Source organism: Macrotis lagotis, chromosome 4 (assembly GCF_037893015.1).
Source record: "Macrotis lagotis isolate mMagLag1 chromosome 4, bilby.v1.9.chrom.fasta, whole genome shotgun sequence".
In the NCBI taxonomy this organism is placed as follows: Eukaryota; Metazoa; Chordata; class Mammalia; order Peramelemorphia; family Peramelidae; genus Macrotis; species Macrotis lagotis.
Genome location: NC_133661.1, coordinates 50,392,211 through 50,413,661, shown reverse-complemented (window position 1 = coordinate 50,413,661; position 21,451 = coordinate 50,392,211). Strand labels below are relative to the sequence as shown.

The 21,451-nt window shown below is 47.3% G+C and overlaps 1 protein-coding gene across 1 annotated transcript; it reads right to left on the bottom strand.

Annotated features, from left to right (window-relative positions):
• Positions 1 to 1,210: 1,210 nt before the first annotated feature.
• SNX33 (sorting nexin 33) lies at positions 1,211 to 21,451 on the bottom strand. The gene is made up of 3 exons (XM_074232760.1): positions 21,032 to 21,451; positions 18,222 to 20,183; positions 1,211 to 3,003 (listed from the first exon to the last, which is right to left on the bottom strand). Exons 2-3 carry the CDS (start codon positions 19,663 to 19,665, stop codon positions 2,750 to 2,752), a joined length of 1,698 nt encoding a protein of 565 aa, XP_074088861.1. The 5' UTR covers positions 19,666 to 20,183; positions 21,032 to 21,451; the 3' UTR covers positions 1,211 to 2,749.

The following is a 21,451-nucleotide window of genomic DNA, read 5'->3' as shown; positions in this document are numbered from 1 at the left end:
ATTTGTAACTCCAGAATGGAGGAAAGAAAGCTCTAAATTGTTTTTAATTTGTTTAATAGAAAAGAAACTCCATTCCTTCCCACTGGGGACCGACAGCACAATGCCAGGGCCCCTCCGGCATCTCCCCTGCCCACCCCGTCCTCCACTCTCTCTCCTCTCTTCCTAGCCAAATCGAATTCACTGTAGAAGGTCAGGATCAAACCCTGCCGCCTCCAAGAAGCCAATCCATGCTGCTCTTCCTCTCCTTTGACCTCTCCTATCAAGGTTACCCTCTGGGAAACCACAAGCTCCCGGGGCCTCAGTTTCCCCATCTATAAGAGGGTGGGCCCGGCCATTGGGAGCTGAGCCTCCAGCTCCAGATGTGTGAATCTGCAATCCTCCAGGCGCCTGTATAATCTTAGCTTCTGCTACTAGAAGAAACTTCAATTATGGCTCCTTGCTCTATATAAAGAAACGGAGGTCCAGGATGACTGACCCAAGTTTAGCGAGTTAATGGCAAAGTTGGAAATCCTCCTGTCACACCTCCTGTGCACCTTTCCAAACCACAGGCCTGATACCACATGTAAACCACCATCCTGTTCCATTTCCCAAATGTTTCATGCACCCCCAACTGAGGCCAAGGTCCAAGACCCACATCTTCTCATCTCCTTTACAGAGCAGCTGAACAGAGTGGGCCCCAGTGAAATGCACTGACCCTATTTACTGTTTTTTCAGTCTTCAGCTCTGGCCCCACACACTCCCATCCTCCCCTTCCTGCAAATCCATCTAAAGAGCTCATTTTATCCCGGCAGTTGGGGGAAGGGAGGGCCACTGGAACAAGTCCAAGGTCATGGGTTTCTCTGACATAGCAACTAAGAGGATTCATCCCCTCATCAATCTCCCTTCTCCCAAATTAGGTGACTGATTCTACTACTCACTCCCTGACTTCATCCATTACCTAAAAACCAAAGAATGAGCTACTCCTACCAGGGAAGGATACATTTGTGACCCCCCAGCTCTCTTCTATAAATCTGACCACTGGATCCAGATGGCTCTGGAGGAGAAAGTGAGGCTGGGGACTTGGCACAGCACCCCCTCACTCAAATCCAATTCACGTGCTTGTCATGGCATCACCTCCCTGATGTCATGGTCTTCTTCAAAAATGAACACAAAGAAAACCAAAACATTTTCATCTATCAGAAAAGGGAGTGAGGAGGACAACACTTAAGGAAAAAATTTAACTCTGCTGTTTTAATTGTAAAAGTTCTTTTGAGGAAAAAAAAGAGAACAACAGAAGCGAGGGGGGGCTGCCTGAGGCCTCAAGGGGTACCACCAAGCTGTGGCCCACATCTGCCTGTGTGTGGCCACTGTCAGACGGCACCCCTCCCAACCTCTTCACCCCCCCAAAAAAAATCTACAGAGTGTGTGGGCAGCTCCCACTGGGATGTAAACAACAACCAGAGCCATCTCTGCCCATCCTCAGGGAGGCCAGGCTGGCATCACAGTGCGTGCGAGAAGAGCGGATGGGTACCAGGAAGATTCCAAGGGAGGGAGAAGCTGCCCTCCTCTTCCTTCTGTCCCATAGATTCTCTGCCATCCAAGAGCAGGCACAGCTGGCAGGGTCTCTCCATGCAAGGAGATTTAAGGTAATCAAAAGGCACTCAAGGGTGACCTTTGTGGAATCTAAGCTATCTGGGCCCTGATCCAGTGGGTTATTATGCTGGTGGGCACAAATATCAGGCAAGTTCAGTTCCAGAGTAAGATCCAGGTTACATTAGAGGAATGGAGCCAGGGTCCTGGAGCAGAAGACCACCAAGCATGTCAATCAGGGCTAGCGCCCAGACAGCAAACACAGGGGGCTCCCAGTCTTGGAGGATGGGAGGTGACAAGGGGAAAGATGGGATCAAGCCAGGGAAAGACATCCCCTGGACATTAGGGGGCAAATCCTGGCAAAATCCCACTAAGAGACCTGGTGTTGGAAGGGACAACACTGACCCCTGCCCCATTGGCCAGCAGGAACAGGACTAGGAGAAAAAAGAGTTAGAGACTATGGGCAGCTATCTTGGCCCCTCCTCTGGGCTTTGACCAGATTCCCCCTCACAAAAGAGAGCCAATGGCCAGAATCCTGCCATAGGTAGACAGTGGCTGTGGTTCACAGGGAAATCAGGTAAAGAAGCCTTAAAGTTTTCTGAGGAAAGACAAGGATGCTTGAATATGCCCCATCATCCTCTCCAGGACTGACATGAAGTCACAGAGTCCTGACGTTTTGTTCAGGGAAGGATTTGGATTTGGGGACAAGGCTCTCCTGGGTTCTTTCTCTAGGCCACCACCATCTTAGGTCTCCAAAGGCTCCCTCACCATCTGCCTCTGCTCCCACTTCCAAGGAAGAGGAAGCCAAGTCACTCAAAACTAGAAACCAGATCCCCCTCACCATATTCTCAGTCCCTTTTTTAAAGCAAGGAGAGATGGGTCCTGCTCTAATTGGGGATGGAAGGAGTCATTGTGAGCATCTCCCATAAGAGGACTGATTTCCTCCAAGCCCACATCATGAAGGCAGATCACCCTTGGGCAGACATACACCTCCAAAGGAGAGGGGAAGAGGGACAGTTAACGGTACAAAAGGGTCAGGGTTGAAACTGGAACTCGGCCATCCCTGTCAGGAAGCCCTAGAGGTTCTCTCTTTCTACCTGAGCAGACATCTGAGAGGACTGCGATGGGGGATGGGGAAAGCTGGAGCAGAGGCTCAGCGGGAGAGGCAAAGGGGGCAGGGTTAGAGGTTGTCATACATGCGCAGGGTCTGCTCCAATTGCTGGCTGACCCTCTGGAAAAAGAGAATCTGCTGCCGTAGATAGGACTGCATCATATGCTTGAAGTCCAGTACCCGACGCTCATGGAAATGGTTCATCTCGGCCTGCAGGGCGAAGCCCACCACACGGCAACGCTTACGGATCCCATCGGCCTCGTCCTGGTCCATCTTCCCCTCGTCACTCATGCGCTGGCTCTCTTTGACCTTGGCAAAGGCACCTGGACCCCAGGAAAGGGAGAGGAGAGGAGAGGAGAAACATTGAATCTGACTTATGCATAATCAATCCTTATCTTCCAAACAGACTGGGGGCTCAGAAGGACAGAAGCAGACCTCCTCTGGCACTGCCGAACACTGGGAGCCAAGACTCAGCAAAAACTCTTCATGACATCATTAATAAATCATTAGGAGCAGCTAAGTGATATAGGAGATAGATCACCAGTCCTGGAGTCAGGAATTCAAATCTGGCCTCAAACACTTGATACTTATTGACTGGGTGACCTTGGGCAAGTCACTTCACCCTGATTAACTCACATCCAGAATCAAACTCAGTCATCCTGTTTCATATGTCTGACCACTGGACTCACATGTCTCTGGAGGAGAAAGAGAGGCTTATGACTTAGCACAGCACCCCCTCACTCAAATCCAATTCACTTGTCTGTCATGGCATCACTTCCCTGATGTCATGGTCTTCTTTGAGATTGAAGTTCAAATATCCTCAATAAATCATTCTAGTGCTTTGCAACCACAGAGCCACAAATTTAGAGCTAGAAGGGACCTGAGAGGTCATTTCTTGCTCACTGACCTTCTCATCCTTGCCATTTGCACCATACACAGAATTGAGAAGTTCCTAATCCACTGTCCTATGTGGCTCCCCATTGCTTCATATATATGTGACTGACCTCTCCAACAAGACAAACTCACTGAGGGCAGGCAGGTGTCTTAGATTGAATTCCTCCATATCCCATTACCTAGCACAGGACCAGAAATGGTATAAGTTGTCAAGAAATACTGATTTAGCAAAAACTCTGATTTTTTGGAGACAGTGAGATGTGGTAGACGGGCCCGACGCTGGAAGTCAAGAGGCTTAGGTTCTGGCCTTGGTCTGGTTTTCCTGTGAACTCCCTGTGTGACATTGGACAAATACTCTTGAGGCTCACATTCCTGATCTGGTCAATAGGAGAATAAGCACAGCCGACCGCTATGAAAAAGCGGCTTCGTATTAATTCAGATCTTGTTCATTTGTATCAACTGAATGAGCTGTGTCCCACAGGTAGTAAAAAGGGTATGGCGTTGACTCTGAGGTCAGTGGATCTGGGCTTCATGGCCAGTTCTGTCTTTCTGTGACAACAGTCAAATGACTGCATCTCTCTGGGTCTCAGACTCTTAACTTATTAAAAAAAGGTTAGACTTAGATGACATCTAAAGTCCCTTCTAGATCAAAATCTGCAATATTATAAAGATTCCCTAATTAAGTATGTGCGTATGTATTTGTGTGTGTGTGTGTGTCTTACAGAGAGAGAGAGCAATGTATTCTTATCAAAAGAAATAGGATGATATGCAGAGAGGAAATGAATTTAAATGAAGACCAAAGCTTACTACCTTCAATTTTTAAAAGTTATCATATGTTCCATGTCATTTTTTTCTTTCTAATGTTTTTTCTTCCATTTGAATATTATTCTTTTACATGATTAACTGAATCTATGTTTAGCATAATTACACATGTAAAGTCTGTTAGTTTGCTTTCTGTCAAGGGGAGGGGAGAGAAGGGAGGGAGGGAGAAAAATTTTAAATTCAAAATCTTGCCAAAAAAATGATTGGTGAAAACTACCATTGCATGTTGTTGGAAAACCATAAATAAAAACATTTTCAAAAGAAGAAGAAATAGGATGAGGGTAGTCAAATGAGCCTGAGTTTGAATTCTGTCTCAAGACGTCTACTAGTTGCATGACTATAGTCAAATTATTTCCAGGTCTCAGTTTCCTTACCTGTAAAATAGTTTATTAATATCTCAGTGACCTCCCTATCTCAAAACGCTAGGCCTTAGGGAAACAGCCTGTCCCAAGGACCTTACTTTCTACTTTTTTTTTTTAAACAAGAGTTTGTTGTTTCTTGAGTCTAGAGTCAAACTAAGTAAAAGATTGAGGGAGCTGGGAATGGTGAAATGATCAAGGGAACAAAAAACCACAGAACTATTTAAAAATCATTCTTATCTAATCCCTAAAGTAGGTCCCCTAAGGATTTCTACTAGGTGACAGGTGGTTGAGGCAGTTCTGGTTATTCTACGTTCTTAAAAGTGATCTAACTTCATTTTCTTCAGTCTTTTGTCAAATTAGCACTCAGCACTAACTCAGATCTGTCAGTAACCTGGCTCATGAAAATGCAAACAGGATACAGGAGCTTTTTCAGAAATGACAAGGTAGGGGTGGCTAGGTGGCACAGTAGATAAAGCACTGGCCCTGGAGTCAGGAGTACCTGGGTTCAAATCTGGCATCAGAAACTTAATAATTACCTAGCTGTGTGGCCTTGGGCAAGCCACTTAACCCCATTGCCTTCCAAAAACCTTTAAAAAAAAAAAAGAAATGACAAGGTAGGTAGAGGAGCTGGGGGGGGGGTGTGACTCCTCCATTGACTCAAAAAATAGGTTCCTATGCCCTCATCCCCTCAGAGCCTGCTGAGAGTGGGGTTTGCCCACAAAGGATCCAAACAGCATTTTCTGAGCCAAATTGTTCTTAGGAATATTTTAGCAGATGATTTATTTTCCTCCTGCTCAGATCTTGTATTTGGAAGTTTTTAAAGAGCCAAAGTATACATTGTGAAATTGTCTCAAAGTCTCAAGAGCTGGAAAGGGAATGTCAGAACCTGAGTCTAGTCCAACTCAAACCTTAGAATTCCTTGGGCGATACTCCCAAAGGAGTGGCTCACTGTCCAGACTCTCTCTGCCTGAAGACCTCCAAGTAAAGGGAGCCCACTCCACTTTGAATATTCTAAGGAAGTTTTTTCCTTCCAGTCGGCCAAGTCTGGCCCTGGGTTCCTAGTTCTGCCCCACTAGAGCCAAGCAGAAGGAATCTAATCCTCTGCCCATGTGGCATCCCTACAAATATTCAAAGGCAATCATCATCATCATCATCATCATCATCATCATCATCATCATCATGTTCCCTTTGCCTTGCCCTAAGGCTCAGCCAAGTGTGATGTATTTGGAGAAAGGGAGGACCTGCATCAAAACCCTGCCCCTGATACTACTGATGGTGTGACCCTAGCTGAGAGGTTCTAAATGACTTGGCCATGGTCACACAATTAGGAGTGGAAATGATGCCTGTAACAGCATCACTGTGAATGTAGAAATGGATGGTTTGGTGATGGGCTGACCTAAACCCAGAGGTCCTTCTGCTTGGTGACTGTGTGTATAACACACTCAAAAAAAAAAAAATCTGCCTTTCAAAGACTTAGAATCTGTCTAGGCAAGCTTCTAAGACTATAAGATACAGAGAAGCTGCCTGTCTGCTTTGGTAGAAAAAGAGGAAATTACAGATCTGGTCCAAAATGAAAAATTTCTCCCCAGTGCGATCTTCCCCAGAGAGGCACTATCTTCTCTTGTCTATTTTCCTACCTGCCCTCAGAATAGGTACTTAAATATACTTCAAACACTAGTCTGCTTTAGCAGAATTGTAAATGGGAAAACAGATCCAACTGAAAATGACAGAAAAATTAATATATTCTTAAAACCTATACTGTTATTGTTATATATTACTATAAAACATGTTGCTGTATAGTACATTAATTCTTATAACACATGTCATTGTTATGATAATAAAATATGTTCTATAGCATATTAATATATTATAAAACATAAGAATATTATTATATATTATTACCCCAAAAGATGATGATGGGAAAGAAGCACAGTGCAGTTTATGGGACATTGGAAAAAGAAGAGGCATTTGAGAAGATCTAGAGTCAAATTCTGACTCTCCTGCTTGCCACCTATATAACCAAGGGAGAGTAAGTTTCTCATTCTAGGTTTCAGCTTCTTCATCCATACAATGAGGCAGTTGGACTGTATGATAATATTGATAATAAAAAGATATTTTAGGGCAGCTAGGTGGTGCAGTGGATAGAGGACCGGCCCTGGAGTTCAAATCTGACCTCAGACCCTTAATAAAATTACCTAGCTGTGTGGCCTTGGGCAAGCCACTTAACCCCATTTGCCTTGCAAAAACCCCATTGCCTTGTAAAAAAAAAAAAAGATATTTCCAGATTACTTTGGTTTTTGTTAAGTACTTTCCATACTTGATCTTCTACTACCCTCTCAACAACTCTATGAGGTGGGGAACAAAGGTGGTTATCATCTTTTTTTTGATTGGGTAGCTAAGGCTGAGAGGTGCTAAATGACTTGGCCATGGTCACACAATTAAGAGTGGAAATGATGCCTGTGAGGACATCAACATGAATGTAGAGATGGATGGTTTGGGGATGGGCTGACCTAAACCCAGAAGTCCCCTTCTGCCTGGTGACTGATAACTTGCTGAGGACCTACTGTGTGTAGAGCACACATACACAAAAAGTCTCTGCCTTTTGGAGGCTTAAAGTCTGTCTGGACCCAAAGAGCCAAAGTGTGGAGGAAAGTCAAAGGAACTCTGGGAGGCTTGCCTGGAGTGGACAAGAAAGGCTCCAATGTACAAGACCAGAGAGTACAAGATAAAAATCTCACCCTGACCTGCCTCTAAGGAACTTCCATTGCTGAAGGGAGCTCTAACAGGATGTCTGTGGAATCTTCTCCTACCTCATCTCTGGTTCAAGTTAATGCCCAGGGGCTGTTCCTGTTCCCTTCTCATACTCCCCAGTGGTTAAAGGAAGCTCCTTGAGGGCAGGAACTGTCTCACTTTTGTATTTTTTGTATCTTAAGTACCTAGCAAGGGATCCTAGTAAGTGCTTAATAAATAAATGTTTGTTTGTTGTTTGTTGATTGAATGTATGTTTAGGGAACAGGGAGGGGCAGGACCTGGTTGGATTATTGGGAGCACATAAAGGAATCAGGGGGAATGAGGCTGGAGGAGAAGGTAGGGCCTATTGGTGCAAGGTTTTGAATGATGGGAGAAGTATCAAAGTCAGTGTAGGCAGTGAGCTGATGTTAAACTCAATAGCCCAAAGTAAACAGGAATAGGAAATGACAGTTTCTGTGGGTAGCTTTGACTCTTAAATCCAAAGGACCAAAATCCTGCTGGCATTTTCTTGTTTCTGCAATCACCCTGGAGTTCTGAGTTTCAAATGAACTCTTGAGAGGCAATGGGCCCAGGAGGAAGAACATACAGTCCATGGGAGTCAGGAGACCAGGGTTTTAACTCTAAGTTCTGACACTTCTTGGCTGCATGATCCTGAGCAAGTAAATCGACATCTCTCCAACTCAGTTTCCTCATCTATAAAATGGGGATAATCATACTTGCACAACCTGCTTCACATAGTTACTATGAGATAACTTTACACATTGAAAAATATCAGAGCTGGGGCAGCTAGGTGGCGCAGTGAATAGAGCACGGGCCCTGGAGTCAGGAGGACCTGAGTTCAAATGCGCCCTCAGACACTTAATTACCTAGCTTTGTGATCTTGGGCAAGTCACTTAACCCCATTGCCTTCCAAAAAGCAAACAAAAAAAAAAACAAAAAAAATCAGAGTTGTTCTTGCCACCATATTGCTATGCCTACCCCAATGGGTTATTGGGTGGTGCAGAAGAATCAGTAGTGGTTAAGCAAGTCCCAGTTTCAAATCCCAAATGACTGTGAACAGGCAGCCTGGTCCTTTTCCCACTGCCATGGGCCTCTTCCTCACACCCCATATTCTCCCAGCAGCCAGGTCTCTTTCCCAGTCCTGCATACCTCATTGTTTTTTTACTCTGAGCACTTCCTTAGCCTACATCCCTTGCTAGAAATGTCCTTCCCTCTCTATCCAAATCCTCCAGGCCTAGATTAAGGCTCCACTTCTCTAAGGAAAAAGAAGACTCTAACCCACAAGGATTTCTTTCTGAATCACAGTTTAGCATTGAATCCTGTTCAATAGATATAAGGTCCACCTGCCCAACCAGACTGGGAGTTTCCTAAGGGTAGAGCCTATTACCTTCTTCTCCTGTTCCCCTCACAGACTAAGATAGAATTAGGCACAAATCGGGCACAAAGGAAAAGGCAACTGAGGCAAATACCTTGTCTACAGTCAGTAGTATCTGAGGCTAGATTTGAACTCAGATCTCCTGACTCCAGGGCCAGTTCACTATATGTCTGCCCAAGGAAGACTTTTAAAAGGTGGAATTTCAGATCTTTAGACAGGTAAGAGATATTCTGATGAAAATATTTGGACCTCAGGAGCTCCTCTAATGCCCCTCAAAATGCACTACATAGATGACTGTTCCTGCATAAAAGAAGCTTGTTGGGTTTGAGAAGGAATCAGGGACAAAGCCAGGATTAGAATCTAGTGTCCACTAAAAAAGTATAGAGTAAGATGCCAAATAGCTTGTTGGCTGGACAGTCAGGAAAAGGTGGACCCAAAAGCCAGCCTCTACTTGGCACAGAATTTTTCTGGCCTCTTGTATTCTTACTACTTCAAAGGCACCCATAGATTGAGGGATGGCTGAATAAATTATGATATATGAATGTAGCACAGAAGGAAATGGCAATTGGAGAAGGCAATGGCAAACCACTGTGGTATCTTTGCCAAGAAAACCCCAAATGGGGTCATGAAGAGTCAGACACAACTGGAACAACTGAACAACAGCTACAAATGTAATGTAATATTATTGTGCAGGAAGAAATGATGAAGATGATACAGTCAGAGAAGACCTATGAATGACTACTGAGTGAAATAGCAGAACTAAAAGAATAGCCACAATGACTTCTACAAAGTAAATGAAAAGATCACTGCCTAGAAGTATGTTTCATTATCTCCTCTAATTTGCTCATTTTTCCACTGTTCATACTTCTCCCCCTTGGTGGAAAAATGGAAAAGTATGGAGAAGAGTAGTATATACCTTGCCCAACAAGGTTTCTGTCTCAGTTGTTTTTGATTGGTCTTCTTTGACTTAAAAAAATGGTTCAGGCTAGAAGGAAGGAGGAAAGTGGTTGTAATCAAAGGATATTACTAAAACATTTTTTTTAAATAAATAGAGGATAAGGGCAGCTAGGTGGCATAGTGGATAGAGCACCGGCTGGGTTCAAATTGGGTCTCAGACACTTAATAAGTACCTAGCTGTGTGGCCTTGGGCAAGCCACTTAACCCCATTTGCCTTGCAAAAACCTAAAAATAAATAAACAAACAAAAAAAACCCAACCAAATAAATAAATAGACAAACAGATAGATAGATAGATAGACAGACAGACAGACAGATAGAGGATAGGCTCTTGTTCTATCTAAAAAGTCTGGTTGTATTCCTCCTTAGAAGGGAAATGAACCTGAGTATCAACAGATGGGAGCTTCCATCTTAGAGCATCTGTAATGATATTACTTTTCTACAGAAGGGGACAGAGCCATAACCAGGGATGCAGGTGCTTTGGACATATTCAGTTGAATGGCAAGGCAGGCTGGTTGAGGGGAAAGGAAAGTATCTAAGCTATAGATGCTATATGGGGTTGAACGTTGAGAAGACTGGAAAACAGAAGCTGGAGCAGTTGGAGTGAAGATCTTCAGGAACTTGGAGGCTTGGAGTATTGAAAGGGGTGGGTTGCAGAAGAAGACTATATGGATCTGAACTTAGTGGGATGGTAGGAGCAGAGATGACCCCAACAAGGAGCTGGACAAAGCAGAATGAATGTTAATGAAGCAAAGGTGCTCCAAGATGGGGTGGCTTCAAGGGAAAACCAAGTTTCATTGAGCATGAGAAGATGCAAAGAGAATGAAAGGAAGAGATTCAGGATCTAGGTTCATGGAACCAAGGATTTAAGGATGAAAGAAATCTAGGAGATCATTGGTCCAGTTTCCATATTTTACAGGGGAGGCCTGAAAGGTGAAGTGATGGCCTAAGGTTATCATTGGTGGAAGAGTCAGAATTCAAAGTCAGATCTTCTACCTACATCCAAAGATCCATAGATGATTTCCAAGGGTCTTCTAATTCTAAATCTATGGTCTTTTCACTGTCCTGCAAGGACAAAGATAACAGGGGATACAATGAAAACAGATTAAATGTAAAACTCAAAACCTTGTAAAAATTGATTGTTGAAAACTCCATTGCATGTAGTTGGGAAAATAAATAAAATATTTTTTAAAAGAAAAGAAAACTGAGATTAAGGATTAGGTATATCTAGGACTGAATTTATTATGGGCGGGTAGGGGAAGGGAAAAAAGGGGTAATAGTTAAGTGAGATCAGACCATGTAGCCCACCCCAACAATGATCTTTCACTGGGGTCAGATGGAAGGATTGGGTCCTGCCTATGCAAAGAGGTGTAACTGCTCTTGGAGTTTAGACTAGATGATCTCTTTGGTCCCTTCCAGATTCAATAATCTAAGATTACAGGGTCTCAAAAGAGCATGAAACTTAAAGCTTGGGATCTAGTCCAAAAACCTTCATTTTGTACCTGAAGAAAATGGAGACCAGATAAGTAAAGTGAGTTGGCCAAAGTCACACTAAGTATTCCAGGCAGGATTTGAATTCAGATCATATTATTCCAAATTCACTGTTCTTGCCCTTAGATCAATACTGCCTTTAAAAAGATCTCCAGAATCTTAGACATTGAACAAGATGAACAGAAACCAAACCCTACTGAGGAGTCCTGGGAAAAAATAGACAGAAAGGCAAACTACAAGTTTGAGAATCAAAACAATCAGACCAAGATGTTCTTCCTTTTCTAACAAGAGCATGCATTCCTTCAGGCCAGGGCCTCATCTTCTCTCTCTCCTCCCACTTACCCTCCTTTGGACTATGTTGAACATAGCCCAGGTCTGAGAGGGCCAGAAACCTGAAGACTAACTTTAGAAAGACAAACTCATTCCTCCAAGATTTGGCTTAAGGTAATGACAAAGGGTCCTGAGGGAAACTGGAAACTGGGTCCGAGTTGGGCTTCTCCTGGCTTTATACCTGCTGCAGATTCTGACCTTAGGTTCTTAAAAGTATCCAGAAGGGAAGGAATGGAGGAGATGAGCTCATTATTAAACTTGTGAGTTAAGCACTTTAAAACATCTCCTTGGATCTGCCCAACCCTGACTATTATTATCTTCATTTTACAAGTGGAAAGAAACTGAGGCAAACAAAGACTAAGGGACTTGCCTAGGGCCAAGAAGTTCCTATGTATTAAGTGGGATTTGAATTCTGGTCTTCCTGATTCTAGACTGGTATTGCATCATCTATTGCATGGGTAGCTGCCTCTAGTACAGGGCAGCCAGGTGGTGCAGTAGATAGAGCTCTGGCCTTGGAGTCAGGAGGATCAGAGTTCAAATCTGATTTCAGACAACTGACACGAGCTGTGTGACCCTGGGCAAGTTACCTAACCTGATTGCATCACATCCAGAGCCATCTCCAACCTCCCTTTCTCCTCCAGTGTCATCTGGATCCTGATTCATATCTAGCCACTGCACCCAGATGACTCTGGAAGAAAAAGGGAGGCTGCTGACTTAGCACAGCTCCCCCTCACTCAAATCCAGTTCTTGTGCTTGTCATGACATTTACCTCCCTGATGTCATGGTCTTCTTCAAGAATGAAGGAAGAAAAAAAAAGAATGAAGGACAAACATTATTATTAGCTGCTTCTCATTGGGAGATCTGAGTTATTATCCTAGGGTCTCACATTAGAGTGAGTCCCAGCCCTGCTGCTAAGCAGATGAATGATCTTAATTTCTGGGCCTTTGTTTTCTTATCTGTAAAATGGACATCTAAATTCTCCTTTCTGGCATATTCTAGGGGCCCATCCTTGGCAATGGGGCAGATCCCATAGAAGACAAAATTATCAAAGTGAAGTCTGCTTTCAAGAAGGCAGGTCCAGACCCCAGCCTGCTGAGTCACTGGTAGAGTTCCACAAAGGCTCCCACCCTCCCTAATCCTCATTTCCTTCCTCTGTCAAAGGAAGGTGTGGACTTGGGCCAACAAAGCCCTCTAGCTGCTTCCCTAACTCCTCTCCTTCCTTAGATGTGACTAGAGAGTCCGGACTACAGGGCCAGGTCATGATATTCCTGTGGCCTCCCTTTCCTTTTCCTGCTGGAATCTTCCCCAATGACTGGCCCTGATCTACTGACTTTCTGGATATCAAGACAACCCTCTCATGCCTGACCCTCTGCAGAGGGCACAAGAATAATCCTTCCCAGGGTTACTGTTTTTAGCAGTCAGAGAATTATAGATGATGGAAGGGAGTCAAAACCTTCATCTAGTCCAATAACCTTATTTTATAGAGAAGGAAACTGAGATTGGGCAAGGACTGAAAGGGAACTTCCTCATTTTCTCAGACTTCCTCCAGGCTACCTTTCAAATGCTCACACCAGTCATACCATAGGCAGAACAGGATGGCTCTGGGGTCAAATGTACAGGGTCTAGGATCCTGCTACTTCTTTTCTCTGAGAAATGGGGTTAATAGGGCAGAGTGCTCTTCCCAATTCAACACTCCTCTCTCAAGACTTCCCTTCTGAACAAAAACAAGCCAGGCTGGATTCCCCATCTATGTATCCTTGTCTGTGATATCAGAAAATATCAGAAACCCCACCTTGGGGAAAAGAAATTCCAAAGTCAGAACCCAGATGGATAGAAGTTAGAAAAATTTCAATACATATTTTTTTTCTCTCTCTCTCTCCTTTTTTCTTTTATTCCCCTCCTCTTCCCCCTTTCTCTTTACCCTCCTTCTCTCCCCCCATCTTTCTCTATCTCCTTTATCTATCTCCTCCTTTCTCTCTCTTCTGTTTCCTTTCCTCCTTCTCCCCTTTCCCTATCCCTCTCTTTTCTCTCTCTCCTCTTTGTCTCTCTCCTTTCCTTCTTCCCCCCTCTCCCCTTCCCCTTCTCTGTCTCTCCCTTCCTTCCCCCTTTCTTTCTCTTTTCCTTTCTATCTCCCACTCCTTTCTTCTCTCTCTCTCTCTCTCTCTCTCTCTTCTCCTGTCTGCCTCCCTTTTGTTTCTCTTATTCCCTCAATTTTTTTTTCTCATTTTGGAAAATGGGACCTTGGAGATGAGAAACTCTTCTCCCCCACTACTTATTACATGGGGAGGTAGTGAGTGGTAGAAGCTATGGGTCCAAAGTTCTGTATCTACAATAGACAAAAAGTCCAATGTAACCCTACCACCCTAGGCAACACCAGAAAGGAGGGAGCCCAGAGAAGAAGTCAGGATATTTGGGTTGTTCTGGAGAGATGTTCCCTGTGTCCTGAGCCTTAATGGAAGATGTTAAGTAAAGCAAAATAAAGACATTGGGGTGTCCTTTGATGCCTGCCCTGCTCCCAAGCAGGCCTAACCTTCTCCAACTGTCTATGACCATCAGGTCCTTTGGACAATCAGGGAAGAAGCATCTGGGATGTGGTCTTGAGAAACATCCACCCCCCCTCACAGGGCAGAAAATTTGCTTATACCTGACTTCTTTCCACTGCAACTTGAACCCAGTTACTGTGGATTATGAAATCATCTGCTTGGCTTCACAGGACTGGGAGGGGATCGGCCTCAGAAGCTAATCATAGAGCTCCAATTTCTGTAACACTAGATAGTTTACAAAACATTTCCTTTACAACAACTGCTATTATCATTGTTATTGTTATCATTGTTATGGTTATTATCATTATCATTATTATTATTATTATTGCCACTTTCCAGATGAGGAAACTGAGGCTTCAGGAGATCTATCAGATCTGAAACTCAAACTTAGGTCTTTTCTCATCCAAACAGGAGTTTCTCCTTTTACCTCAGATTGTCTTCCCAACTCAAAGGCCCCCAAAAATCCCCAGAGACACCCCTGCCTTCCCAAGTGGATTCAGGGCTAGGGAGAGAGCAATCAACAGATTTCTGAGAAGTCTGATCTTATCTAGAGGGAAAATAAGAGGGGACAAGATCTCCAAATCCCATTTTTTCATATTGAGAAAAAAATGTGGGAGAAAAAGAGAAACAAAAGGGAGATAGACAGAAAGGTGGAGGAAGGGGGAGAGGGAGAGGGAGAGACAGAGAGACAGAGAGAAAGGGGGAAGGAAGGAAGGAGAGAGAGAAAGGGGCTAGAGATAGAAAGATGTGGAGGATACAGAGATACAGAGACAAAAAGAGACAGAGACAGAGAGAGGAGATAAAGAGACAAAGAGTCAGAGAGGGAAGAAAGAGAGAAAGTGCTGAGCAGCTGCTCAGCCAGCCCCCACCCACCCCCAACCTCCCTCATGCAGGAACATACCAACCTACAGAAGAGATCTGGTCTAACCAGCTCTTGCCAGGTCAGGCATAGGCTCTCTTGTGACCCTGCAGAGCCGCCTTTCTGGCTGCCCATCCACCCCAAGGGTCCATCATCCTAGGAGTCACTAAACTCTTCCCCTCCTCAGTCAAATCTGGCCAGCTGATTTCATCGGAATAAAAAGAGACCAACAACTCAAAGGGGGCAGTGCCTTGGCAAAGGCTGCCCCTGCTCTGGGGATAGAGAGGAAGTCTTCCTTTCACTCCCTTCCCACTCCCCAGGAGGAGCAGGCCTGGGCTGAGCTCAAAGGGGCTGTGCCCAGCACCACCCTAGCCACAAGACCCACAGCTTCAGGTTTCAATGACTTGGGTAAACCTCTCCAAAACTCTGGACTCCCCCATTCTTCCCCTATTTTCTTGCAGCATCTTACTAGTGGTTGGTGTTCCTCGAACCTCAATGCCCTATAACCTCAGAGGTCACCTAGGTCAACCCTCATTTTACAAATGATGAAACTCAACCCACAGATGCATAAGGACAAGATCATCACAGCGAGTGGTGGCAAATCTAGAGGCAGTTCCTCGGGAGAGGGAGTAAATGCAGAAGAGGAAGATGAGGAAAGAAGAAAGAAGAATGTGGAGGAAGAAAATGTAGAGAGGAAGGGCAGAGAAGGGAAGAAAGAAATGGAAGAAAGCTTTAAGTCCCATTTCCTTCTTTTATATTGGAAACAAGCCTAGTGAGGATGTGACTTGACCAAGATCAGAGAAGGAGCCAAAGTCAGCTTTGAAATATAGGTCTCTTGACAACACATCCAGTACTCTTTCCACCATACCACATTGGGAGTACTCAAAAGGAAAAACAAGCAAAACATAGTAGGAAGAGAAGGAGGGTGGAGAAGAAGACATATGGGAACAAAGAAAGAGAAGAAGGGGAGGGGAGGGGAAGGGAGGGGAGGGGAGGGGAGGGGAGGGGAGGGGAGGGGAGGGGAGGGGAGGGGAGGGGAGGGGAGGGGAGGGAAGGGGAGGGGAGGGAAGGGAAGGGAAGGGAAGGGAAGGGAAGGGAAGGGAAGGGAAGGGAAGGGAAGGGAAGGGAAGGGAAGGGAAGGGAAGGGAAGGGAAGGGAAGGGAAGGGAAGGGAAGGGAAGGGGAAGTGACAGGGAAAGAGAGAAGAAGAAAACAAAGAGGGGGGAATAAAGTGGAAGCTAAAGGTGTGTGAAGCTGGCCCAGATAATACTGCCAGTGTTGGAAAGGGCAGATTCCCACACCTAACCCCAGCTTCTGGGACACAGAGCTTGGGAGCCTACATTCTAACCCCCAACTTCCAGGATGCAGAGGTTGGGACCCTCCGTTTTAACCTCCAACTTCCAGGACACAGAGCTTGAAGGTCTACATTCTAATCCCCAACTTCCAGGATGCAGAGGTTGGGGCCCTCCATTTTTAACTCCCAACTTCCAGAACATAAAGCTTGGAGGTCTACATTATAACCTCCAATTTCCAGGACACAGGTTGGGACTCTCCATTTTAACCCACCCAGCTTACAGGACACAGAGGCTGGGGCCCTCCATCCTAACCCCCAACTTCCAGGACACTGAGGTTGGGCCCTCCATCCTGCCCTGGTCCACCTAGCTTCCCCTCAATTGAATTCAATAAGTTTTTATTCCCCCTTCACAGGACTCAGATCTACCCCACATCTGTGAAGGCCTCAGCTCCCATTCCAATCTGCTCATTGTTACACTCTTCCTGGGAAGAGAAAAGTATGAAAGGAGGCAATTTAACCAGAAGAAGAGTGAGGTAAGGAGTGAGAAGGGTAGAAGAAGCAAAGATTTTAGGACCAACCCAGAAAGTCCCCGTCTCTTCCAAGGACCAGCTGTCTCCCTTAGGCCCAGCCCAACCCCCTCTAGGCACTCTGAGTTCCAAAGCTGACCCTGGGCCAGCTCTAGCCTGTGGAGATGGCCACATCTCCCTTAGCCCAGCACCCTCCTTCCCCTCTCAGTCCCAAGAAGCAGGGAAACCTCTCACTCTGACAATCAGGCTCTTCCAATGGTGTTCCCTCACCCTGAGGTAGGGAGGTTCAGAGATGGGCCCGTGCCAAGGTTCCTGACAATATGATGGCCTGCCCAGACATAGGGACCTGCCTAGTTCAGCTGGTGACTCACCCAGGGTGAGGAAGAAAAGGACAAGGGAGAGGTGAGGGGTCAAGAGAAGAAAGACAAGAGGAAAGGAGGAGACTGAATGGTTACAGGATGGAAAAGGTTCCTAGGTGAGAGCCAGGACCTTTGGTCTCCACTTCCCCTGACCCACCCTGAGCTCCACTGAGTAACCTGGAATGAATCACTTCCTTTCTCTGTTCCTTGTCTACACCTTCATTTAATCTTTGGAAACTGACCCTGGTTAAAAAGAATGTTTTTTTTGTTTTTTTAAGTTTTGTGATTTCTAGAGAGAAAACCTGGGTTCAAATTCCACTCTGTCCCTTAGTAGTTTGGGCAAGTCACTTAACCTTCCCTAGACCTCAGTTTCTTTATCTGTAAACTGAGGACCAAGTGATCTTTAAGTTTTCCTTTTAGCTTGAATAGTCAGCAGTCAGTGTTCCTGACTACAGGTGTTCTCTGTGGACCAGCATACCCATAGAAGTAAAGAGGGGGGGCAGCTAGGTGGTGCAGTGGATAGAGCACCAGCCCTGGAGTCAGGAGTACCTGGGTTCAAATCTGGTCTCAGACACTTAATAATTACTCAGCTGTGTGGCCTTGGGCGAGCCACTTAACCCCATTGCCTTGCAAAAAAAAAAAAAAAAAGTAAAGAAGGGGCAGAAAGTGTGCAATGGAAAATAGTCTGGCCCAGGAGTTAGGAAAGTTGGTTCTAGTCTGCTCCTGATTAGTTGTATAACTATTGTCATTCTTCCTCTCTAGCCCTCAGTTTCCTTATCTGTCAAATGGGGATAATGATATCCTATCTCACAAGGGTGCTATATGGACAAAATGAAAATATCAAAGAGAAAAGTCTCTGAAAAGAGCAGAGTATTACCTAGATAAAAAGTGTAGGATATTATTAAAAAGAAAAAGAGACTACCCTGTCCGCTATTTTTCCCTGAGCCCCACCTCAGGGTCAGCCCCAGTCCAATCCTTACCTTTCTGCAGGTGAATGATGTCAGGAAAATTGGAGAGCAGGCCCTGGTATAGGGAGAGGCGGTCCAGCATCTGGAAGAGGTCATTCTTGGGCTGCTCAGCAAACATCTCACCAACAGTCTCATAGGTCTTGCCCGTGTGGGAGATGGCATTGTTGAGGGCATCTGAGCTGTAGGGGGGATCTAGCTGGAAGGAGTAGCTGATGGCCTGAAAGGCATTGCCCAGCTTCTGAAACTCCTTGCGGAAGCCCCCAATGTGCTTGCGCACAAGCTCTGAGGCCACATTGCTGAGCTGCAGCACGCTGTCATCCATCTTCTTGCTGAAGGCCTTGAAGGCATCCACTCGGTCCTCCACATCCTGGAGATCCTGGTGTTCCGTGGGGATCTGGAAGGTCAGGAGGAAGCTGGCCCCCACCATCTCGTCCTTCTCTGCCCGCCTCTTGCCCATCTTCCACTGCTTGTCATCCAGGCAGCTGAGGAAGTGCTGGAAGCCCTCGTACTGAGACAGGACCGGGTGGCTGGTCATATGGTCCATCCAGAGGATCAGCCTGCGCTTGCGCTTCTCGATGAAGTCTTCCTCAAAGCGGCCCGTGGCCTGCTTCTCGGGCAGGTGCGGCACCGAGATCACAGTGAACTTGTGCAGCAGCCGATTGTAGAGCCAGTCAAAGTGCTTGTAGCGCCGGTAGACGGGTGAGCCTACGTGGCTGGGCGTGAGTTTGTAAGAGATGTAGCTTTTGATGCCCTTGAATTTGGTCTGTTTGGTGGGGTCTTCCACAGAGCAGGCAAAGGGATGGGGGCTGGCCTTCCACTGAGGGCCTTTGGGACCCATCTCAATGTAGTAGGCCTCAGCAATCTTGGCCATCATGGGGACATCGCCCAGGATGAAGGCCTCCACGCCTGAGCGCACAAAGCAGGAAAAGCGGTTCAGATTGCGCCCGACCACACTACCCCGCTTGCCAGAGGCGGTGCTATCCTGCCGCTCTAGGGCTGGCTTAGGCCGAAAACTAATATGTTGGTTGGGATAGGCACCGGGGTAAGACAGGTTGAGAGGAGGGTGTCCGTTGGTCCCCAGCCCAACACCCCGTGGCTCCTCCACCACGGTGCTGCCATCATCCCAGTCATCCCAGTCCTCATCATCATCCTCAAAGCTGCCCTGGGGAGAGATGATGCCTGTGTTGGCCACAGGGGTGACATAGAAAGACGTCTCATTGCTGGGAGAACTGGCTGGGCTGTTGGAATAATCTGTATAGTTGGAGTCAGAACGAGATCGGAGGATCTCCACATAGGAGGCTGGGAAGAGCCCTGTCTCCCCACGGCTGTTCTGCCCCTGCAGCCAGCCATCCAAGGAGGTCTCACTGAAGACCACCAGCTCCTCGTCTTGTTGGATACTGATCTCTTCTTTGTTTTCACTCTGAAAGTCATAAAGTGCTCGGCCTTTCAATGCCATGGCTGGGTTTGGGGGGGGGGGGTGGTAGGGAAGAAAAGTCTAGGGGAAAGACTGGAAGGAAAAGGGTGCAGCTTAGACTGCAAGTGAAGTTGAGTAGGGATAGGGCCTTCTGACATACACCTCGATGGCCAAGGATCCACAACAATCTTGCCCTTTCACCTCCAACACAAGCCAGAAGTTCAAGTGTGGCCCTTGCATTCCACACGGTCTCACCCCCTTGGTGGATAGTGACATAGCCCAGAGAGGGGTACAAACAGTCTGCCCCAGGAGAGCTCTGCTTTTGTCCCAGGTGACAATACAAGGCAGAGAAGGGGGTCCAGCCAGGACACCATCGCCCATTAGGTCCTCATCTCCAAGTCTCCATCCGGCCTCTGGTTTTCTCACAGCTTACCCAGGGGGTGCAATTTTACATCTCTTTCCTCCCTAAGCCTCCCAAAACGGAAAAAAAAAATCACACCTAGATGCCAGCAGGTAGGGGCCAGGAAGCCAAAGAATGCACTTTAAGCAAGCTCAATGCCCTAGAGGGAAAAAACAGTTTCAAATGAAAAGTAACTAACCGTTCACCCCCTCCCAGACCTGCTCCCCGGTTTTCTGGGATAGCTAAAGAATTTGTTTGCTTTCTTCCCTTTCCTTTCTCAGGAACTGGGTTTAAAAAATTCCAAAAAGTCCAAGAGGGGCAAAAGGGAAAAAACCTAAGAAGGCTGAAATAAATCCAAGGGTGGACGCCTCCCTTCGGCTCCCCCACAAGATGGGGGGTGGACAACGACAATCCCAGGCTTACACAAGACCTCGGGAAAATTCACGTGAACCTTCGGACCCCAACAGAGCAGGCGGCGAGCCCGGCTCCCGACAAAGAGGGTCGGGCCGGCCCGGCTGGCTGGGGAGGGGGCAGGGGTGCCGGCGGACCCCCCGCGGGTTCTCTTGGAATCTTTTGTTTGCTTAATTCGGGGTCAGTTTGCACCCGCCTGAAACCGACCCGCAGCAAAGAGCTGAGAACTCGGGGGCCAGACCGAGGGGCGCGGGGGGACCCCGGAGAAGGGAATCGCGAAAACGCCCAGCGGCCCGGCAGGAGCCCCCAGCCCCGCGCCGAGGGGAGCAGAACGCCGACCCGCACCCCCAGGCAGGCGGACAGCCTGGGCGATCTCTGCCCCCCGGGGGCAGGAGAGCTGGCAAGGAGGCGCGCGGCCCCCGGCCCCCCGGCTTCTCCCGCACCCCGGCTTCTCCCGGCCCCCGGGGCTCCCGGGGCCACAGGCTCCGACTACCAGGAGCGAGTTTAACACAAACAGGCGATTCCCCCGGGTTCGGTGTCCAGACGGGGGGCGCAGGGGCGGGAAGGGAAGGGAAGGGGCCCCCCGCAGCTGCCCACCTGCGCCCGCGGCCGGCCCCGGGGCTCCTTCACTCCATCTCGGGGGCCCCGGGCCCGGGGACTCGGGGGGCCGCCTCTGGGGGGGGCGAGGCAGATCCCTGCCCCGCGCCGCGGGAGGGGCGGCCGGGCTCCCTAGGCCGGATCGATGTCCCCGGGCCGGGCTCCCCGAGGGTCTGGCAGCGTCGTGGCCCGGCCGGGGCCGGGGCCGGGGCCGGGGCCGGGGCCGGGGCCGGGGCCGGGGCCGGGGCCGGGGCCGGGACCGGGGCCGGGACCGGGGCCGGGGCTGGGGCTGGGCGCGCGATCCGGGGCGCTCGGCCGGCTCCTCGCCTCCGCCGCTCCGGGTCACCCTCCAACCTTTTCCATGACGCAAGAGGAGGAGAAACTCCGAAAGTTTGCTAAAGAGCTCTGGAGCCGGAGAGG

Excerpts from the sequence above, each read along its gene's own strand:
- SNX33 (XM_074232760.1), bottom strand. The coding sequence starts at position 19,665 with ATGGCATTGAAAGGCCGAGCACTTTATGACTTTCAGAGTGAAAACAAA. Across the intron at positions 3,004-18,221 it reads CATCATTCACCTGCAGAAAG|GTGCCTTTGCCAAGGTCAAA; the intron begins GTAAGGATTGGA and ends CCTGGGGTCCAG.